Source organism: Catharus ustulatus, chromosome 3 (assembly GCF_009819885.2).
Source record: "Catharus ustulatus isolate bCatUst1 chromosome 3, bCatUst1.pri.v2, whole genome shotgun sequence".
NCBI classification, from domain to species: Eukaryota; Metazoa; Chordata; class Aves; order Passeriformes; family Turdidae; genus Catharus; species Catharus ustulatus.
The window spans coordinates 54,967,214-54,989,013 of record NC_046223.1 but is presented as its reverse complement, the minus strand read 5'-3'; the positions used below and the strand labels follow the sequence as shown (position 1 = coordinate 54,989,013).

Here is a 21,800-nt window from a genome sequence, read left to right as displayed (position 1 = left end):
AAGACGGACACCCAATAATGGGAGAAGTGTGAAGGCCTGCAGGGCTGGGGTAAGTGAGCAGCAAGCTGAAATGTTCCATTCATCAGATACCAGATCTTCACAAAAGAAAATAGATTGGCAGTTTTAATAGAAATGTCTCTTCAATGTGTTTTAATGCTTTTCTCATTTACTAAAATAAAGAAACCCAAAAATTCTTTGACAAAAAGGTTTGGATGCAAGCTAATATTTTTTAATTTTTAAAATTTTACCTAGGAATTTGATAAAACCCTGAGTACTGCTTGTTTTGTCAAAGTATTGAAATATTTTGGAGAGTCAAAATGCATTCTTGACCTCCTTAGAGTCTTTTGAGCATTTAATGTGGACCACAGTGGGAATATACAGTTGCTTGTGTCTTCCCACAAGCTTTGCTATTCACAAGCCTAATTTTAATCCTGTAATATCTGGTATTTATTGTTTGAAACACTGCCTGGGTTTTTTTGATAGCAGAAGTTGGTGGGTTAATATGTGGTCAACGCTAACACCTTCTCTTTGAGTAACCTGCCAGCCTTCCATAGAAGGTGTGGAACCCTCCCATGCCATTTGAGGTGTAGGGAGACAAACACCATTGGAAGCCAGCCTTGATAATGTTCAATGCAACAAAGAACATTGTGTCTCTGGAGTGGAGCTGCTCTGGGCCCTCAAAAAATGAACAAACCAAGCAGCAAACCAACAAAAAACCCCTTTGTCTCAGGCTTAAATGTGGACGTGGCTTTTATCCTGCTGCTATGTCTTCTCAAGTTTAGAAATATTCATAGGTAGGAAATAGAAATTCTCGGTCAGAGATGAACCTATCTCTCTCTTTCTCCCCCACCTGCTGGGGAAGACGAATTGTCCCTCTCTCACTGGACCACCAGGAGCGCCCTCTTGCTAGCACACATTTGTGAGATATCATTTGATCAATTTAAGTAAAAATGCATGTTCCAGTCTTAGCACATGATAAAGTACAGACTAAAGGCAAGGCTGGGAAATAACCCTGAATCATCAAGGAAGATATTTACATGAGAGGAGCATATACTTATATGCTCTATATGCTCTATATTTATACCTTCTAGACACAATGATTGGATATCAAGAGTAACGGGATTTTTAATATGGATATCATCACTGCCATTATTAGTGGAAATTAAGGCTTCCATTGATTGAATAATTTAAATTAGCTTAAATGTGAATATGTTATGAAGGGAAGTTTAATATGAATGAAGCTAACATGGCGCTCTGTAAACTGACTAGATTTCAGTTCAGAGTTTCTAGATTTAAACAATGTAAACAGTATCGTTCTTAGTTTTGGACCATTTACAGTGTTAAGACCGTGAAAAGTAGATTTAGCATAAGGTTTCTTTTACATACCTGCTGCGTTGGGGAAAATAATCAATAAAAACCAGGGCATTTATTTTACATAGATCTGGTATGCTTTTGAGAACAAAGCAGTTTTACTCATAACAAAATAAGAGAGATGTTCTTTAGCAGAGGTAACGCGAGCTCGTCGCTTACGTCCCGGCACCGGCCGCCCCTCTCCGTGGTGCTGAAGCGGCTCTCGCCGCCCCCGAGGGCGCGGGCCGTGCGCGGAGGGCCCGCCCTGCATCCCCCGCCCCTGCATCCCCTGCTGCTGCATCCCGCATTCCTGCATCCTGCGCCTCCCGCCCCGGCATCCGTGTCCCCTGCACTCGGCTCCTTTCATCCCCCTTCCCTGCATCCCTCTCCCTGCATCCCCCGCTCCTGCATCCGCTCCCCCCCGCGCCCGCCGCCGCTGCGGCTCCTGCGCCGCCCCCGCCCCGCGGCCGCGCAGCGCCGGGCGGGCTCCGGCGGGGCTCCATGGCCGAGCGCGGGGCCTGAGGCGGCGGCATGGAGGCGGATTTCGCCGCCTTCGGGAGCCCGCTGTGCGGCGAGGTCAAGCGCTTCTGCCGGCGGGTGCGGGAGACGTACCGGGAGATCCAGGAGGACCTGACGCCCTACAAGGATGATCGCTACTACCGGTACTGCCGGGCGCGGCTCCGGCCGGGATCGGGGGCGAGAGGGGGCGTTGGGGGCCGCGCATCACACGAGAAGCCCCCGGCTGAGCGCCCGGGTCCCGCAGCCGGCCCTGGGGCTGCTCCCCCTGGGGATGTGCTCTGGCAGCGCCTCCCGATCAGACAGCCCCACGCCGCTCTTCCAGCCCTCACCTGTTAACGCCTTGACAGGCAATTTCCATCTGCGTCCCTCTGTGCCACTGTCGAGGGGGGTGTGTTCTAGAGGCAGCCGTGAAACAATCCTGGAATAGGATAAGAATAGATTATGAGAGTGGGTGACAAAGGTTGAGGTTAGAAGGGACAGATAGTCTGTGTGGGCTACACCCACATTTCTTCTGAGCTTTGCCCTGTCTGCTGTTTCCGTGACTGATGATGGTTGGAGAGTATGGATGGTTTGAGGCTACACAAGGCTAGGCAGGGCTTTAAGGATGCTGGACACCTGGGTCATAAATTTTTGAATTGGAGGAAGGTTCTGAAAAAGTAGAATGAATATCAGGATAAAGAGGTGCCAGGAACTATGCAGAGAATGGATGTTGTTCATCCACATAAATACAAACTGGGGAACAAACAATTATATGACATTTTGTCTAAACAGGGTATAGAGCTTGTAATCTTTTATAAAATAACAACTTTCAACAATGACATTGTCTTATACATGTGAAGAAGGTAAACGTACAGCAGAAACACAATTGTGAGAGTTACAGCACCTACTTTAGACAGCACTCCAGATCCTAGTGCAAGCTATGTCCAATTCTGAACACCACACTTCAAGGGCCTGCCAGTGGAAGAGAGGATAAGACAGGGATCTGGATAATCAAAAGTCTCGAAAACATAGCTTTGAGGAAAATTTGAAATTACTACCCCAAAAGACCAAACATGGAAGTTGGAGGAATAGGAATTTCTGTAAAGAGAAACTTCATGCTCATCTTGGACAAAACATTACAGAATAATATTAAGTGAATAACAGTTCTTGTTAGACATCAAGAAAAAAAAATCTGAATGGGAAGGATGGGAAAACACTACAAGAAAGGATTATCCAGAAAGACTCTAGCATCTCCATCATTTGAGGGTTTTAAAAACTTTTGACAAACACATGCCAGGAAAGTCTTAGACCTGGTAGATGCTGTCCTAAGACAGAAAGAAAGATAAGGTACCTTGTAAGGTCTCGTCCAATTCTATTTTATGTGCTTCTGGGCAGTGTGCTTTTGCACTGCTTAAGTAATTTGACTTCAGTATATGGTCCCAGTGAAGGGGCAGGTGGTCCTTAGATTGAATTTGTCTCATTATTCTCAACATCAAAGACTACAGAGTCACAGAGCTTGGAAACACTGCCTGACAGCTTGGAAGAATCTAATAAAACCACAGCGGCTCCTTGCACTTGAGCGAGGTGTGAGAAGCCATGGGAGTGATGGAAATGTACCTGTGTGCATCTGGCAGCACGATGAGGAATATTGGCACTAGAATGGAGAAAGAGGAGAGACATTAACTTGTGGAATTAACAAATAAGAGGTCGTGGGAGAGGCATGTGTTCAGCGTTATTTCCAGAAGAATCTTGAGGTCTCCAAGATTAACTGTAATTAATTAATTTTTATCACCTGAAGAGTGTTTGGAGGGACTTCTTGCATTGAAAAGATGCTACCACAGTGAATCAAATGAGCTTGTACAGCTAGTGCTAGATTGCCCTCTCTTCAGAGACAATACCCCCAAGAGGTATCAGCTGCTGGCCATCTAGAATGAAATGGGGTAATACTGGACTTTTAGGAAGAAAATAATATTTCCTGACTTACAAGTCATGCTTGTACTTCTCTGCATTCCCAAGATCTTAACCTAAGCGACCTAGTGTAAAGTGAGTTTCTGTTACTGCCACTGCATACGTGCTGCTCTGGTGAGTGTTTCCCTTCAGCACTCTAGATGGATTTATCAATGGTACCTTGCTTTTTAGATTCCTGGTATGGAGGAGGGTTTCTCGATGCTACCATCCATTCTTCTTACAGACAACTTTCACTTACTGGAAGGAGAATTATATTCTTGGTCCTCTTGTCCCTCTTTGTTTTACTCAGGACGTTTGGTCAGATTATAAATTATATAAATGAGCACACTTTGGGACGTAACGTAGAGACTTACTGCTCTGACAGCAAAAAGGATTTTGGAAATTTGACCAAGGAAATGCTGTGTGGCTTGTCTTTACTTCAAACCAAGGAGTTTCTCTAAAATAATCAGGTTACTAAAAGGAAAGATCATCTTATACTAGACCAAAAAAAAATCCCAAACAAACAAACAAAAAAAGGAGATGGTAAAACCATATAAAAGCATGTGTTTTCCCTTTCACCCTTCTCTGAGTTCCAACCAGAAAACACAAAACTGGAAAGCTTTGGAGTAAAGCTGATATAGAAATGGAAAAACACCAAGCAGTCTGTCCCCTTTGTGACCCTTGACTCAGGAGTGTTGCTGTAAGCTGTGCTGTATGTACTTACCTTTAGAGGCAAGGGACTCAGTACAAGGGGATGACCTAGCTCAGAGATGGCTGACAGAGCTGTAATCCCAAGCAAATGTCCTCTCATGTCACAGATGGCTGAGTAATTTCTGATTCAGCTCTGAGGCCATCCCAGTGTAGTGGTGGTTTTTGGTGATGTTTTCCTTTAATGCACAGTGCTCTTGAACATATGGTCAGCAGCTTTCTGTAAGCAGCCTGTTCTCTGGACATGGGGCACAACTAAGGCTGGCAGACTCCTTGGCCATCTCAACTTTATGTCATCCTCACTATGAGGAGTCCCAGGGCACTCATTCACACTATAGAATTGGAGGGGTGTCCACATTAGTGAGTTTGTTCTTTCCAATAGTCCAGAACAGTCTGTACCTTGTTCCTCCTGGTGTATTTCCCCATGAGCAAGAGCTACTTCACTCAGTCACCTGGGAGAGACTGAGAGATCAGGGCTAGCCATGGCTCAGCACAGTGACGGACCCCATCTGTCTAGGTTAGGGGTTCCCTAAGGCAGACATGGCACTGCATGGTGTGCTTGTCAAAGAGATTGTGTATTTACAGACTAGTAGGTGTGATATTCAATAAACTCATTGGTAACCCAAGCACAAGGTTGGGTTGGACTCAGTGCACTGAAGATTAGTCTGTAGTACACTACGTGTGCTTGGTGCAGTAGATGAGCACAGAGAAGGCAGAGGAGAAAAAGTGTTACCCTCTTCCACGGGTCATGTGGACTGCCATAAAGCACATCAGATTTATTGCAACAGCTTCTGGAATGCTCTAATTTATACCTCTGAAACATTGCTCCAAACAAGCCCCTTGAATGAACAGTTTGTTCATTTGCCTGGTGTCACCCCCTCCCACTCCAGTATGTTCCTTCCGGCTTTAGCATGCCTCCTGGCTGGGATGGCAGGGCAGGGAGAGCTGGCAGAGTGCTGGCAGATAACTGCTCTGCTTCTCAAAGCCATTTTGAATAGTCTATTGGTATGAAAAGAGCCTAGTACCAACGTTACTAAAACACATTTTTATCTCTTTGACATGCTAGCAGTGAGATACCAAAGCTTACTAGAAGACACCAGGCTTCCCAATCAGCTGACAGATGTTTTTCAGCAGGAATTTCATAACTCTATCACCTAGCTGATGTTGAAGAGTTCAGCTTGCTGGAAACATTTTGATAGGAATTGAAGTGCCTGTCTGATAGACAGGAGAGAGAAGGAGGGTGGCCAAATTGTGGTCTGACATCAGAGTTGCATAACGGCAACATGCCATTCCTGAAAAATCAATTTCTAGGTTAATGAAAACATCCCACTGGCCAATCAGCTTATACAGGGAAGCACAGTGTTGATGCTGAATTTAGTAATAATACCCAGAGACTGAGATAAATGACCTACAATCTGCCCTGCTTTAAACAAGGGATGAATTTTTAACTCTTATCATGTAATAATATGACATTCTGTACAAAAAAAAAAAAAAAAAAGATAGGCTATCACAAGAAGTGTTTTTTAACTTGCAGCTCTAATTAATGCTTGATGTTAGACAATCTTCAAACCATGTGGGAAAATTTCATTGACTGTGGTTCTGCTCCTCTGGCAAAAAGACCAGAGAATACCACACCATTTGACTTGGCAATAAGGAGAAGCTGTTCATTTTTCCTTAGAGAACTAGTACCTGTGTGCTTCAGAAAAGAAGCTTGAAGCTGCCAGAGAAGGCTGTTGTGAGAAAATATACATTTCTTCACACCTGAAAATCTTCAATCAGGGCTCAAAGTGCAAGTCTATGAGAAGCCATGGGGTCAACAAGACCTTGTTGGATATCTGCAGTCAAATTCCTGGAAAGTTCATGCTTCCTTCAGCCTTGACTCAGGCAGGATCTTCAGTGGCTGCTTTCAGCCACAGCTGGTGCCCTTCTCTTGTCTTTTTTTTTCAGGGTCCTGGCAATTGGAAGAACTTGAATGACCCCAATGTACAGTTTATAGCTAGGGCCAGAAGGCTTGAAACAGAGAAAGGAGGATGAGACTAACACTAGGTTCATGATTGCTCTAAGCTGTCATAAGCTATCTCTGTGGCTGGAAGAAGCCATCCTAGCTCTCATTTCCCTGGCTACACATTTCTGCTCTCTTCCTCATCTGCCCACAATTAATTCTTTATTTGCACAGTGACTGAGCAACTGATTCCTAAGTGACCTTTAACTCAGATGAGTTCCATTATTTGATTCACCAGTCTACTGCACTAACGTGAGTGTTGGCAAAATTCAAAGAGCTCCAGCTAGAGAGAGGCTGGATTTCACCTGCTGTCACTGAAGCTGTAGGTGTGAGCTATGAAAGTGTAAACTGGCCATGGAAGTACAGCTTTAGTGCTAAATGGTCAGTATAAGCAGAATCCCAGCTAAGTGAGCATTCAGCCTCTTATTCATAGCTCAGTCTGCCTTCTCTTGCAAGCCTCATCCATCATACACTGTCCAGCTCCTACAACAGATGAGGCAGACAGCAGCTTCTTGCACCTTCTTGCACTATTTCATCCCAGAGCAGGTCAGACAAGGCATTGATTGGCATCTTCTTGGAAGAAGCAGTGAGACTGACTCGGTGGAGAGAGGAGTTTCACAGCGTCTTCCGTCCAGGTGTTTAGTTTGTAAACTCAGGGCAAAAATTTTCACACAAATTAGCATGCAATGTACATGTTTACAGTGTATTCATAACCCTTTGAAAGTTGGTAGATGGCAAAGAGAAATGTGATCCCATGGCTAACTGAAGTGAGCTGGATTTCAAGCTCTGCCACCCACACTGTTCTCCAAGGGACTTTTGGCAAGGCTCAGCCTCTCTGTGCTTCAAGTTTCCTTCCTACTCAATAAGAAGAACACATTTTTTTGTTTTGAGGACAATAAATTCACATTAGTGAGACGCCTGAGTGCCACAGGGATTGGAGTAGTCCTTGGAACAGCTCAGTCACGTGTATATAAATGGAAGTGTAACTGCAGGGAGTCAGAACTCTACAACAGCACTTCCCAGAACACTGGGAATGGTCACGGATGCTGTAAGCATCATTCCATCATTTTCTGGCCAGGGAGAACTTGTAAGGACATAACTGCTCCCAGAGTAATGAAATAAAATGAATAGTATTCTTAATTCTAAGTACTTTTTAAAAGGAAATGCAATAAGACCATTGTATCATCTAAGTAAGCTTTTAATGAAATTATTTGACTGTTGAAGAGATAATTTTAAAATTGTATGTTGGCTGATCTAAACATTTCTGGGGTCATCCCAAAGTGGCTCTGCCTTATGTATATGACAAACACCAAAGCCAGGCAGCTACTCTGAATTTCATTCAAGACAACCCATCAGATATTCCCATATTTTTTAGTAACTGCAGTGCAGATAAGCAGATTTTAGAGCTATCAAAAATAAGTACAAAATATAGTTTGGCTAACCCTGACACCTTCCTACTCTTTAACATCACTACCCAGGTTGACAATCTTCGTTGCCCAATCTTAGACCTTGAACAGAAATTCAGAACAGAAATCCAACTTTATCTAACTTTATTTAACACTGTGCAAGAACAAAACACTGTTAGGTATGAACTAGATTTTTATTATGTAGTGTGTTTAAAGTAGTCGCTTGCTCCTAGGATTTAATTTCTGTTGCTCGTGAGTTGACTGAATTCTCTGCAAACACAATGCATCAATTGCATCCCTTGAATACCACAAAGCTTCGTGCAGGTGACTGCAGTGACAGCATTTTAATGCCACTGAAAGAGCTGGTAAACAAAATCATTTACAACACAGGTGGCACTAAATATGTGCGTGTTCAGTATGATATGTCACATTGGGCCTTTTGGCTAAAATGGATGGGTTTAGTCTGGATTCAGAACCACTTCTCTGTCCTAAGCATTTTGTTTATATAGTTAAATTTCCTTCTGCTACATGTGGTTGCTACTACTACAGTACAAACTGATAAAGCACACAGGAAGTGTGCAAAATACTGTTGTTATCCCATCACAACGACACCTTTGGCCTCACAACGAACAGTATGAAGTTCAACTAGACCAAGTGCTGGGTCCTACACCTTGGCCACAACTCCATGCAGTGCTCTAGGCTAGGATAAGAGTAGCTGGAAAGTGGCCTGGCAGAAAAGGACCTGTGGGTGCTCATCAGCAGCCGCTGAACATGAGCCAGCTGTGCTGAGGTGACCAACAAAGCCAATGGCATCCTGGCCTGGATCAGCAATGGTGTGGCCAGCAGAAGTAGGGCAGTGATTGTGCCCCTGTCCTGGGCACTGATGAGTGCAAATCCTATGTCCAGTTCTGGGCCTCTCACTACAGGAAGGACACTGAGGGGCTGGAGTGAGTCCAGAGAAGGGCAACAGAGCTGGTGAAGGGTCTGGAGCACAAGGCTGATGAGGAGCAGGTGAGGGAGCTGGGGGGTGTTTGGCCTGGAGAAAAGGAGGATCAGGGGAGTCCTCATTGGTCTTGCCAGCTCCTTGAAAGGAGGGTGTAGCCAGGTGGCGATCGGCTCTTCTCCCAGGGAGCCAGCAACAGCATAAGAGGAAACGGCTTCAAGCTGCATCAAAGAAGGTTCAGGTTGGGCATTAGGAAGACTTTTTTCACAGAAAGGGTGATTAGACATTGGAACGGGCTATCCAGGGAGGTGGTGAGGTCACCACCTTAAAGGTGTTTAAGGAAAGACTGACGTGGCACTCCGTGCCATGGTGCAGTTGACACGGTGATGTTAGGTCATAGGTTGGACTCGATGATCTCGGGGGTCTTTTCCAACCTAACCGGTTCCCTGATTCTGTGTTACTGCGATTTTTGAACCTGCAGCGCTCGGCAGGCCAGGACCAGCCATCTACTGGGGCTGCAAGCCGGCTCACCAAAGATAAGCCGGGGCCGTATCGCTCTCCCTGCCTACGGTTCCCTCCCGCCGCCCCAGCGCAGCGCGGCCCCGTGTCCTCCCGGGCTCGCCGTAGCTCCCCCGCCCCCCTCCTCTCAGCGGCCCCGCGGCCGGGGCGCGGCGGGGCCCGTGACGTGTGTGGGGCCGCGTGGCGGCCGCGCGGTGACGCACGCGGAAGGCGTCGCGCGGCGCCGGCTGTGCCACGGCGGCGCGCGGAGGAGGTGCCGGCAGCGCGCGCGCGGCGCCGCGATGGAGCCGTGAGTGGGGGCGGGGAGCGGCGGGGGGCGCGCGAGCCTGAGGGGCGCCGGTCAGCTCGGGTCCGCGTCCGGGCCCGGCTCCGGGAGAACGAGCTCCTTCCTCTGAGGGAGGAGCTGGGGGTTGTCATTCACGGAATCACAGAATGGGCACGCTTGGAAGGGACCACAGTCATTGGCCGTCCGGTCTTGCTCAGACAGGGTCAGTCCTAGAGCACGTGGCACGGGATTGTGTCCGGCCGGCTCTTGAGTGTCTCCAGAGCGGGAGGCTCCTCAGTCCCTTCGGGTAGTCTGAATCTAATTCAGTCTACACACGCTATCCTCGTTAAGGATATCGGCTCGCCGAGGGTTAAATGAATGTTTCTGAGGTTATGGCTCGTCACTCAGAACCCCGGGGGTGGCTGCCCTTTTGTTTAGAGGAGCGCTGTGAGTTTGCCTTTTATATGGCGAATTAAACCTCCCCCCACCGCCGGTATCTTCACTCTCAGATTGTTTGTTAAAGGAAAAAGAAAAACTAGTTTTCCCGGATATTTCTTGGCATGGCCATAGCCGCGATTAATTATTCAGACTTAAATGAAAACAACAACTAAAAACCCAAAAAAGCCAGACCCACCCCTGCACACACACAAAGGTAAAGCTTAGCCACGTTTATCTGTCGGTTGTCATGTAGCAGTTGTGTATAATACTGACAATGTTAATTTTATGCCTTTTTATGTAGTCGTATGCTGCCTCTTTAGCTATTAACCCTTGTGGAATACATTTGCAAGAAGAAATTCAAGGTCTTCTGAGGGACACCGAAGCAAGCAATGTCTTTAAACCGTGAGCAAGTGCAGGGTGTGTGGATAGCCCCAGTGAATGTAGGTAGCATATGTAATTACTCAGATCGAAGTGTTGATGGTTCTATTTGGGAATGAACCTAAAATAGAGAAGAGCAGTTGGAGGCAGAGATGTTGAGGCTAAGATTTCAGATAAGCTGCTGTGCATAAATGCTAGTTATTTCTGATTTTGAACGGAATCTGTTTCATCACAACTTCCCCTTCTTTAAAGTCAGTCTTAAATGAAAACTGTTATATAATCATTTTTCATTATGGTCTTCATGAAAGATTTTGTTGTACGGTCACGAGAAGTGATTTGAAGATGAGGAATACCCTGAGAAACATTTTGCTGAACATTTTGAGACAAAGCTTTACTCTAAAAGCAAGATGTAACCCACCTTTACATCTCATATATGAATGGCTGCTGAAAAATTGCAGTTGTTATGAGTGTGTTTCCAAAGTTAACTCTGTCACAGGCTGCACTGCAGCAGTTTAGTTTTACTGACTGCTGTTTGAGATGTCTGAGATAAATATTTCTCTGTTTGTATCTCAGTGCTTTCTTGTCCTTTGCAGTCAGTTTCAGACATAAGTTAATTATAAACCATTCTGAGGATAAAGCTGAGTGTAGGTGGTAAAAGCTGCCTGAAAGACCTGCAGACAGTTGGATGGCTAGTCTTGAGCTTTGGGCTGATTAAAGCATCTTCCACTTTGCTTGGTAAAGCAAACACAGTTCCTGTTTGAACAGGTGCATCCAGAGTGAGGAATCTTTATGATTTTCTCACGAATGTGTTTCCAACATTTCCTTCTTTATTGGGCCTTTCAAATGTAAGATAAAGGCTGTCAGTGGGGCATCACCAACTTGCACTTATGTATATTCATAAACTTTATATAATCTCTTTATAAAAGGCAGATGTTAAGCAATGAACTTTCGGGAAGGTGATTTTTACCTGCTTTGTATATCAGCTGGTGATAGGTACAACGAGACACTTAAATCTACACGAGGAAGTTCTGTGACTGTGGCAAGGGGCAATGAAGCATGCATCACCTGATAGGAATGCTGTAAACTGTTGTTTGCCCTCATGAGAAATGCAGTTAGGATTTGGCTGAGTTCTTGCATTTGCTGTTGATAAGTGTCCATGTTGTCTTATTGACCTCTAAAGCTGCTCATTAAGTCAGTGGCTTAAGTTAGACTTGAGTACAGGTATGAATGAAAGGGAAACATGGTGTATGTACCTCCTGTCTGTGCCTCCACTCTTGGCTGGGTCCAGCATCTCTGTTGGTAGGTAGGTGTGCACCTGCCTGTTCTGACTACTAGGTGTTGCACCACCTGGAGAGCAGCTGGAATAAAGAATGAGCCAATGTCTGGAACATGTTTCTTCAAAAGCTCACGAGCACATCTGCTCTGGCTTATGAGTAAACAAAGGTGCTAATTGCCAGTGGTTGTAACACTCTTGGCTGGGTGAGGAGCTGGTGGCTTTCCTGTAAGGAGTGTGGAGAGGGAGCTGCTTTTCACATTCACATCATGCATTTTGAAATATCTGAAAACCTTGAAATTAGGAAACTTACCAGAAGAAACAAGAGCATGACAGCAAGACAGAATTATCCTGCATCAGCCTGTAGCTGTTAAGTGGATGCCCAGATGTGAGCTGTTCAGAGCAGCACAAGCATGTTATGCTTTACTGCAAACATGATACTCTTCCAGTTGTTAGCTATGCTCAACCCGTGGACTTTTCCTCAGACATCTTCAGTATGTGCTCTGCCATGAAGCATTTGGTATTTACTGGAATTCTTACAGCAAATTTAGGCATGTCCACATTTTATGTACTGTTTTTATATGTCAGGGATTTTCTTGTTAATATTAATACTTTGGTATCTTAAGATAATATCCCATACTTGGTGTACTTAGGTAGACAGGGAATACCAGGTCATCTGTGGAACTGAAGAAACCCCTGGAGCTGATGGGAAAATGCACCTTAGTTAGTTGTTTTAGTACTAGTACAGATTTAATAGCTTTGATGTGGTTTAAGTGCATGAAGGCTGAAGTTTTAAGACATTGATATAAGAAAAATAACGCAGTTACATCCCTGCAAAAGGTCCTGGTTTGAAATGCCTCTATCAATTGGTGTTTTTAAAAGTCAACTTAAAATCCCATTTGTCTGTGAAGCTTCTGTATGGTGATCTGATACTGCTTGTATAGTAATTGCTTTGTCATTTCATGTGTGGCTTGCCTTTTTTTGGCTGTACAACCAGCTGTTCTGACCTCTAGACCGGTGCAGAGTTTCTGCTGTGTGTAAAGGTGTATGGCAAGTATTTTGCAGATGCTGTGCCTGGAGTCCTGCACAGCCAGTTTTGCAGACTTGTAACATTTGCAGCTACTTGCTTGCAGTTCTTGTTACTTCTGTGGAGTTTTCCTCCCTTCCCCACCTCCTTTGTGAATTAATAAATTAAGATTTGAATCTCTCAAACCTTACTGTAAAGAAATAATGCAAATTGGTTTTGGTAGTGCTTCATTTGGAGAAAATGCAGTGATCCTCAAAGAAAATGGAGGTTATTGTTAAATCCTTGCACTGGTTTAAATTGATTTGTTTGCTTTGCTTTTAAGGGCTGCAGCACGTGTGCGTGCAGCACATGGTACCTGGTCCCAAAGTTCAGGCTAGGTTTATAGGAAGGATTTCACCACCTTATCTGCAATTCTTTGTTGATGTGGTGAACCAGTAAGAGCACCGTTCAGCTGGTGAAAAGTTTTATTCCAAGCTAAAAGGGAGTGCTGTCATTAAGTCTTATGGTTTCATTTCTTTCTATGATGGTGCTCATACAAATTTATTGAAAAACACTGCCACCACCCCATCAGCCCCCCAGTCCTACAGCTTTCCCATATAAACTGTACAGGTTCCTGTGATCATACCTGCTCAAACAGCAGTAGAAAATCAGGTATGTGGTGACTCAATAACTCAAGAGGAAATACTGGCTGTATTTTGAAACATGCTGGATTTGTCCACCTTATGTAGGATTAGTTATTTAATCATATTTCCCTTAGGCTAACAGAACTGGAAATTACCTGTTTTCCAGGGAATGCAATTGGTATTTTCAATGCACACCCACACCCCTGCCCCCGGATTTTGTCTTTACCCTAATGATAACCACTAATGCATCATGCAAGGGATGTCACTGCTTGTATGTGTATTTGTATTTAGGTGTCCAGTAGTAAACTTGAGTTCAAGATTTTATTTCCCAAGCTTTGGTGGAGCTCAGACAGGAATTCAAAGCCTGAGCACGCACATCTAGCATATCTGAAGTTCTGCCCTACTCCTTGTTAGGGATGATCCTGCAGTGTTGAAGTATATTTATAGGCTACAGACAGGTGTAGACAACAAGAGCCTGTGCAGGTAACTGAGTTGTTAGTGATGTCTGTCCCTTTAGATTAAGCTCTCATTGCAGGAGACATAGGGTCTTGGATGTTTAAGTTATTAATGTGTGAAATAACAAAGACATCTCTGTTTAAGAAATGTTTTCTATTGCTCAAGTTGAGGACAATAGAAAACCCTAGAATAAAAAATGGACAAAATTTGGAGATGTGTGTGTACACAAGCAGCATTAATCTTTTTTCTTAGTGTTACATGTTGCCTCAGAATGTGGTTTAGTTTTCTTTGATGGAGAATGAATGGGGTTTATTTTCTGCCTCTTTAGAAATATGACTGATTCTAATTCTGTGGTTTCTTTTGCTTCCTGTAGGCTGGCCCCGATGAGATTGTATACACTGTCCAAAAGGCATTTTGTTCTGGTCTTTGTAGTATTCTTTATTTGTTTTGGTCTGACAGTCTTCATAGGAATAGCAGGTAAGATGTTCTCTTTTTAAAAGATTACAGTTCTCATATACTTTGTCTCAACCTGCTGGTATTTACAGATGTGTTTAAATGCTAATGAGCTTACTGCTCCTGCAATTTCTGAGGGAGCATTAGTCTTGATGGGGACAGGGAAATGTTTCTTCCATCTCACTTTTTCATAGGAGTACTACCTACAAAGACTTGGTATGTGCAACTGCTTTGCAGGGGACAATTGATAAAATGAGACAAAAAAGCAGCTTCATTGCAACATAATTTTTCAGCAGACTGCTACATTAATTTTTTTTATGTAAAATGGTAACGCTAATACTTGATTTCCTGTGAGGAAACTAATAACTGTTTGTAAAGACTTCTAAATATTTGGGTGATAAAGGCCATGTAAATACAAAATATTTTAGTGTAAAAACATGAACTTCACTTGTCAAACATATGAGCTTAGGTCTCTGATTTCAGAGATCTTTGTGAAAGTCCTGACATGACCTCGGAGGCTAAGCACATAGTGCCTGGGTACGTATCCTGGAGATCAGAGAGATTTGTGGTAGTCTGGTCAACAAAGATGCAGTGTCATTGGGGAGTTGAAAAGCATAGGACCCTTCTTTATTTCATGCCAGAGAGCTTTTCCAGGGCTAAAACATACTTGACAAATAAGTCAGTGTGCTCTCCTAGCAGGGTTAAATATACTAATGCTCTGCTGTCAAGAGAGCTTTATCAATACAGAAGTCAGGTGACAGGGAGAAGGGGAAGGAGGCGCTGGTACTCATTAAGCAATCCCTCCAATATAAGAATTAGTTTAGGTTGTTACCATCTTCTACTTTACTGCTGACTTTCACATCACTCAGCATATCCAGTGGGTTCTCCTGTGCTCCTCTCTGACATTTTTTGACCTGTCTGTTGGGTTGTTTCCACCTCTGTCACATCCATCACCTCCTCTAGAGTGAGAAGGGCTGCCCAGGTCTGGGAGCCATCCAGTCCTGCCTGCCTTGGCAAGAAGGGTGGGTTAATTGGAGGCAGCTGTTTGGGCTTTTTATGCCCATCTGTGCCTTGTAGGCAGTACGTTTTTCATAATAGCCTTCAATAATAAAATTTGTCTGTGAAATAAAGCCTTCTTGTATGATTTATTATAGTAGCTGAAGGTGTAAATAGGCTTTCAGTTCACAAAGGTTAACTGCTGATATTCCGTGACTTGGTGAAGGATGCTGAAGGGCATTATTTGGCTGCTAAAATACTGCATAAACACATTTGCAAAACTGCATTTTATGATAAAGGAAAAAGGAGATATTTAATTTAGTAATTCAGCTATTTGGCTTTAAAATTGAACCATATTTGTAGCTGTGTACTTACACTGCCAGCCTACAAGAAATCAAAGAAAGTTGTTTTATGTAAGGCTAGGCAAAAATCAATGCTCCTGGAACAGAAAACTGTGTTTTATTCTTAACCAGTAGCAGAACCTGAGAGGGAGCTGTGCTGGTGTATTGTGCCTGCATGCAGAGTAATCTGATGGTATGGTCACCTTTGGCCCAGGGGACTTGGCTGCTGTAAGCAGCACTTACCATCTGTACCATGCTGTGGTCCCAGGTCTTGCCTGTGATCCCCTTTAGGAACTGGAATGGCTGTGAGAATCTTGTCCTTGTAGGATTGGTTTGCTGGATAGTTTGGGTGACGCTGTTCATTATTATAACTTAAATATTTTTAAAAGAATGCTGTTTACCTTGGGAGGAGACTCACTGAACAATTACTGTGATATTCCTCACTTGTTGACAGCTGCTTGCTTCCTGTGAATAGAAGGAGGGGCCCTCACAACAGCATGCTCCCTCATTTAAAGGATACAGTCTGAGAAAAACTCACCAAACCCATTAAGTAAATGAAAGTATGGGAGATATATCCATATTTATGTGCTACTTAAATATGCCATTGCCCACACTTAACATCTCTTGATTTGCATCTGAGAAATCAAGACAGTTTGATCAGGAATGGATGCTACTCTTACAGTTCCTCTAACCCAAAACAGACAGACTTATTTGGTCTTTTTTCCAAACTGCACTCTTTCTCTTTTTGCAATGGGTCCGTGCTATTGAGACAAGTTCAAAGAAAATCCAAGGTGCAAGAACTCATTTTTATGTAGCTGTGAGTTCATCACCTCAGGGTGGTTCTTCCTCTTCATGTGTTATTATGTTAAGTGAGCACGACTAAAAGAAAAACAATAACTATTTAAATTTGTCTCTATTTGTTAGTAACACAGCCCAGCATAATTTTGTTTCAAAAGCTTTTACATATTACTTGCTAGAGAAGAAGCAGTTATAGCACTAAAACTTCATTATTTGTTTGGTTGCTCTTCTTAAAAACTTTGACTGTGATTTTTCTGTCCTAATATTGGTTCATATCTTCCAATTAAAAAAATAAAACCCTTAAAAAAGGCTAATTCTAATTGTTTCTTCAACACTTAATTACTGATTGTGAGGACTTACTGACTGTGAACAGCTACTGAAGCTCAGTTTTGCTTTTTAAAACAAAAAATGCCTTTCAAACATCTGGTTTGTATGTAATTGAGAACTGAAAAGTTCAGTGATGCAGAACTGACTTTACAGTGAGTGGCTGTTAGTGATTTTGCACTGCAATTCTAATATGAAATTCTGGCTGTGATGGCTGAAATTCTTACTTTTTCCTTTTAAGTCTGTAAGATGGTTAATATTGTTATTAGTGTGGTTATAGGAGCCCAAGTAGTGCTACATGTTTAAAGCTGTCATGACAGTTCACCTATCATGGACAGAGTGATCCCATGCTGCTAGTTTATAGATGTCCTTCTTTTCCACTGTTTCTCTGTAGTAACAGAGAAGTGTTTGAAGTGTTTGGTCTTTGAGAAAAACTGCTTTTCTTGTGTAGTTTTTATTATACTGAGTTTGTGATTGAATTAGCTAATTTTGAGGGTTAAAAAATCCCATTGAATTGCCAGACCAAATATGTACAGGAGAGACCATCTGGACAGAGGAGTCTGCCTAGCCCAAATACAGGTGCTTGTCTTGCTCATGTCCCTACCTGCTATACAGTTCTCTGTGTGTTCACAACCTGCTATATAGACACAGCAAGTGTCTGTACTTTTCTACTCTTTTCCTACTCTTCCCTGTCACTTTACTGGTTTAGTTCTTTCAGGTTTCCCAGACAGGTTGTGGGAGTCTTTGTCCTTAAAAATGTTAAAGACTTAGCTGAATATGGCCCTCAACAACCTGATCTAATTAAACAAGGGGGTTCTGTAGCTGAGTGCTTTCATGACTGCATTGCCGTAAAATCTTGGAAGATTATATATATACATACATAGATAGATATATATGAATAAAAAACTACTACTAAAATTGCGGTGGTTTAGAATATACATTCAGGGCCTTTGACATGGATTTCTTGATTTATAATTTATTTAATAATGTATAGAAATAGAATGGCAGAGATGCTTAAAGGAACATGCAGATCGACTTTATAAATTATATTGAAATATCCAAGTGCTTTACCCTTTATCTGAAACATCTGATAAGTGATACTAGGTATCTGCTTTGCAGTATTTCGTACAGTTTTTTGAAAACTTATATTTACATCATCACTTATCTGTATGCTTCAATACTTTCTTTCTTCCTTCTTAAATATTGTTTAGGTCCTAATGTTATTGAAACTTCTGTAGCAAGAACAGACTTAAATAACAGCCTAAAGGTAAGAGTTAATAAATATTGTTGTATTATATTAATTTGACATTAGTAATGTTAACTGGGGGGAAGGAGGGAAATATTTATTTTAAATATTTAAACTTTTACTGCAGAATGTCTTAGTTGTGCTTTCCAGTTTGAAGCTGACCATGCAGTGTTGTACTGTTGCTGTGTTACTTCTTGACTAGCCCAACAGCAATTTCTGGTCTCTTACTGTGGTGAGCAGGTCAGGTGAGATTTGTAGGATATTTCTGCACAGCAGTTTCTGATAAACACATGAATTTTTCCCTGATGAGCCAATGTTGGAGATTCTTGTAGCGGATTCAGAAATAGAAACTGAGAACATGCATTGAAAAACAATACACTCAGTGCTTGGTTCACTATCATGTAACCAAGACATGGGATCTGGCTTCCTAAGAGGAACATTGACATGTTCTTAAACACTTTCATATTTTGGTTCTCAGTTCTTGGATTTTTGTTTGTCTAGTTCTTCACTGTCAACGTAATAGCTAAAGTACTTTTTGTGAAAATACAAAAAAAGGTTTTGTTGTGGGTTTTTTCTAAAAGTACATTTTCTTTAAATACACTGGGACGTTTTTTTTTAACCTATCAGCTGTCTATATATGTTTGGATTGATACAGTACTGTGGTTGGATTTTATTGTTTTTAAAGCACATCTTGATTTCAAATTAAAGAAGCCTTTCCTGCATGTAGATTTTATCTGTTAATGATACCTTTCATGCTTTTGAACTGAATGTGGGATTTTTAGAAAACCTAGTGGAAAACAGGGCTTTTTTGTAATTATAGTTTAACAAGTTTAAAACTGTAGCAGATGAAGGCCCAGAAATCTGACTTTTGATGTAAAGTACTAAAAATTTTTTCTTATATTCAATATTTTGTTTTTCATATCTGAACTTGTCTGTTTTATTGGTGCTACTTTTATGGGGTTTAGGTAGTTGTACCTTTCCTTACTTCAGTGCTTTGCAAAATACATGTGCTGTTTAAGCTATTTTGGAAGACTTGTGTGTGAGCTGCTTATCATGTAGAATAGCAGGTGTAAATATCTTTTCAAAAACATTGTCACAAACATAACTAACATACCTCTCATCGTTGTAACTACAGGTATGTCATGCAACAGTGTAAAGGTTGGTGCTAACTTTGTGGGGTTTTTTGCAGCTGAAGCCATTTAATTTAAGTTCACCACCACTGTCAACTTACAACCAGCAGCTGTGGCTGACCTGTGTGGTTGAGTTGGATCAGCTTGATGGTGAGAATCTGACCTAATTCTCAGGAAACTGCTGTAGCAACTTGTCTATTGTATCTTTAATTCCATCTGTCATACACATGATCCTGTTGCTTTCTGGCTGTGGTTGATGGGTTTTCTTTCTCATGTTCTTTTCTTCCACTTCACCCCCTCCCTTGGTAAAGACATGGACAGTGCTGATTGAATTGTAAGCAACAGGAGTAGGGGAAAAGTTGTTTGCTATTTTTGTGAAAACAGTAGTATCTAGATAATCTGTGTATCTCCTTCATTTCGGGGGGAATTAGATGTGTAGATTGTAATGACACTGATTTTTCAATACAGCTTTCCTGTATATATGTGAGAAATACTGCATTAGTCATTGTTAATCTGTCATCAAGATTCAGTACAGGGCTTGTGACTTGCTGTTTTTGTATAAAAATACTGTACCCCTACTCCAATAATGTATAACTGGATAGGTCTTCCTAGTATTTGGATAGCATACGTGTTTTAAATGATTTTGGAACTCTATTTGAGATTTAATTTCTGCATTTAGCAATAGATTAATATTTTCTGTTTTAATTCCAGGATCCCTCAAGAAGAATGTGACTATGACAGTCAAAGTCCTAGGAGTGGTGAAGGATGGAAGCACACCATACGTTAACAACCAAGTTCACAATCGGACGAGATTACTCAGTTGTGCACAAGTATGCACTTGCTTAAACAAAACTCTGCTGTAGTGCATCTTCTTTAAGTCTGTGTGCATGCTACTTTACATTGCAAATAAGAATGTACCTTTTAAACACATCTCAGGGAAGATTCTACAGGACCCTTTTATTTATCATGGCAACGTAAGCAGTAATGCTGACAAGACACCTACCTGTCCATCATTTTTCTATTTACTTCTGTGACTTGTGTCCATTGCCCTTTAAAGACCCCTCTTTCTTCTTAGAGTTGCTCTTTGTCAGTAAAGCAGTGGGTCCTGTTCAGTCACCTAAACAGGTTTAGCAGTACTGAAGAAAGGGATATTGTAGCAGAAGATTGGATTAGGGGTTCAGAGGAGAGAAAAATTCTTCTCCAACACCTTGCAGAATCTGCTTGAAACGAGCTGGCAACTGTGTTCTGAAAAAGCCAAGTTTTTTGCCACTGTGAAGAAGCATTTGGAGATTCTAATGTAATTTTCACTGAAATTTTTAAGCATAAAGACATTCAAAACAGCTTTTCCAGATGCAAATCCTTTAGGAAGGACATAGCTGAAGTTTTTTATGATAACTTAATTTATTATATATGCTTTTCTTTTTATATAGATACATGAAATTTGCAGAAAATAATTAATTAATAGTGCTCCATTAGATTTAATTACACTAGCCAAGAGAACAGTATGCTTGGGTTTTCTTCCCTCCTGACTTTTAAAAATGAGTTAGTACCAGGTAGCTCCATCTCACCAGCTTATTTGGTTCCATCCTGGTGCTGCAAGCAGTTGCTGTCAGCAACTCAAGTGAAAAGCTGGCAGTGTTTATTGTTCAGCCACTGATTCACCTGACTTTATTAGTTTCTTATCTCTCTGGTATCTTTCAAGAAAGTCTTGATCAGACTCATTGAGCTTGGTGAGATATATAATAAATATTATGAATACTGGACCATTTAGGGACAAATTTTCCAACCTGTACTACAAGTGCAGATTCTGGAATAATTTGAAGACTTCTATGTACTATTCTGTGTGTGTTCACAGAAATGCAGTGAAATCATTGTTGCTCACCTGGGCTACCTGAACTACACTCAGTACAACATATTTGTTAGCTTTGAAGATCTAAATAAGTTAACATACATCATCCAGAATATTACTTTCACAGTAAGTATGAAGTTTTATACTATTTAAAAAGTCTCTTTAATCCAGTTTAAGTGTGTTTTAACTGTAACAAAAAAGTATCAGATTTTTGAAGATAAATTAAAAAATGCATTGTAATTATTTTTTGTCACTACTAATGTAAGAGCTATTATAGCATTTACTGTTAAAGATCTAGACCTCTTTTTTTTAACTCCATAAGGAAAAAAATTCTGTCAGTACTACTGCTGCTGTATTCTGTAATAGATAAATTTAGTCTGAATGCTGGGAAATATTTTTTACAATAGGCAAGCTGTATTAGAACATTCAGTTTTCTACATTTACTTATAAAGATGTTGCCTGTGTGCAGGATGGTATTTTTTTCAGCCTCTCCAGGAGGTTTATCTGAATTAGCAAAATTTTTCAGAATTCATAAAAGTGTGGGCTGGAAAGGTTTAACTAACTCAAAGAAAAATGAAGAGATTTTTTGGGGGGGGGGGGCACTGTGCTTATTAGGAAGAGAATTTTTTTTTTTTTTAGCTAACACAAGCAGATTGCTAAAATAACTCACTGAAATGGTCTCCAGTGGAATAACTGCTTCAGTTATTAGTGCTAAGGATTGCTTATAAAGCACTTACATAATGTATATTGATTGACTCCAGAAAGAAATTTAGAAACATTTGCATTGTGAGAAAAGGGAACTAAAACAAGTTTATAATACAGGTTACTCT

General features: G+C 41.7%; 1 protein-coding gene across 2 annotated transcripts in view; it reads left to right on the top strand.

Annotated features, from left to right (window-relative positions):
* Nucleotides 1-1,823: 1,823 nt before the first annotated feature.
* TMEM181 (transmembrane protein 181) overlaps nucleotides 1,824-21,800 on the top strand; it is a 34,121-nt gene continuing 14,144 nt past the window's right edge. Inside the window, exons 1-6 of one of the 2 annotated variants that reach the window (XM_033055300.1) lie at nucleotides 1,824-2,012; nucleotides 14,207-14,310; nucleotides 17,957-18,012; nucleotides 19,181-19,271; nucleotides 19,833-19,951; nucleotides 20,977-21,096. In XM_033055300.1, coding sequence (XP_032911191.1) covers nucleotides 1,882-2,012; nucleotides 14,207-14,310; nucleotides 17,957-18,012; nucleotides 19,181-19,271; nucleotides 19,833-19,951; nucleotides 20,977-21,096 — 621 coding nt within the window. In that variant the 5' untranslated portion in view covers nucleotides 1,824-1,881. Of the gene's footprint in view, nucleotides 2,013-9,614; nucleotides 9,663-14,206; nucleotides 14,311-17,956; nucleotides 18,013-19,180; nucleotides 19,272-19,832; nucleotides 19,952-20,976; nucleotides 21,097-21,800 lie in introns of those variants that run through there. The other variant, XM_033055301.1, reaches the window with a different exon arrangement.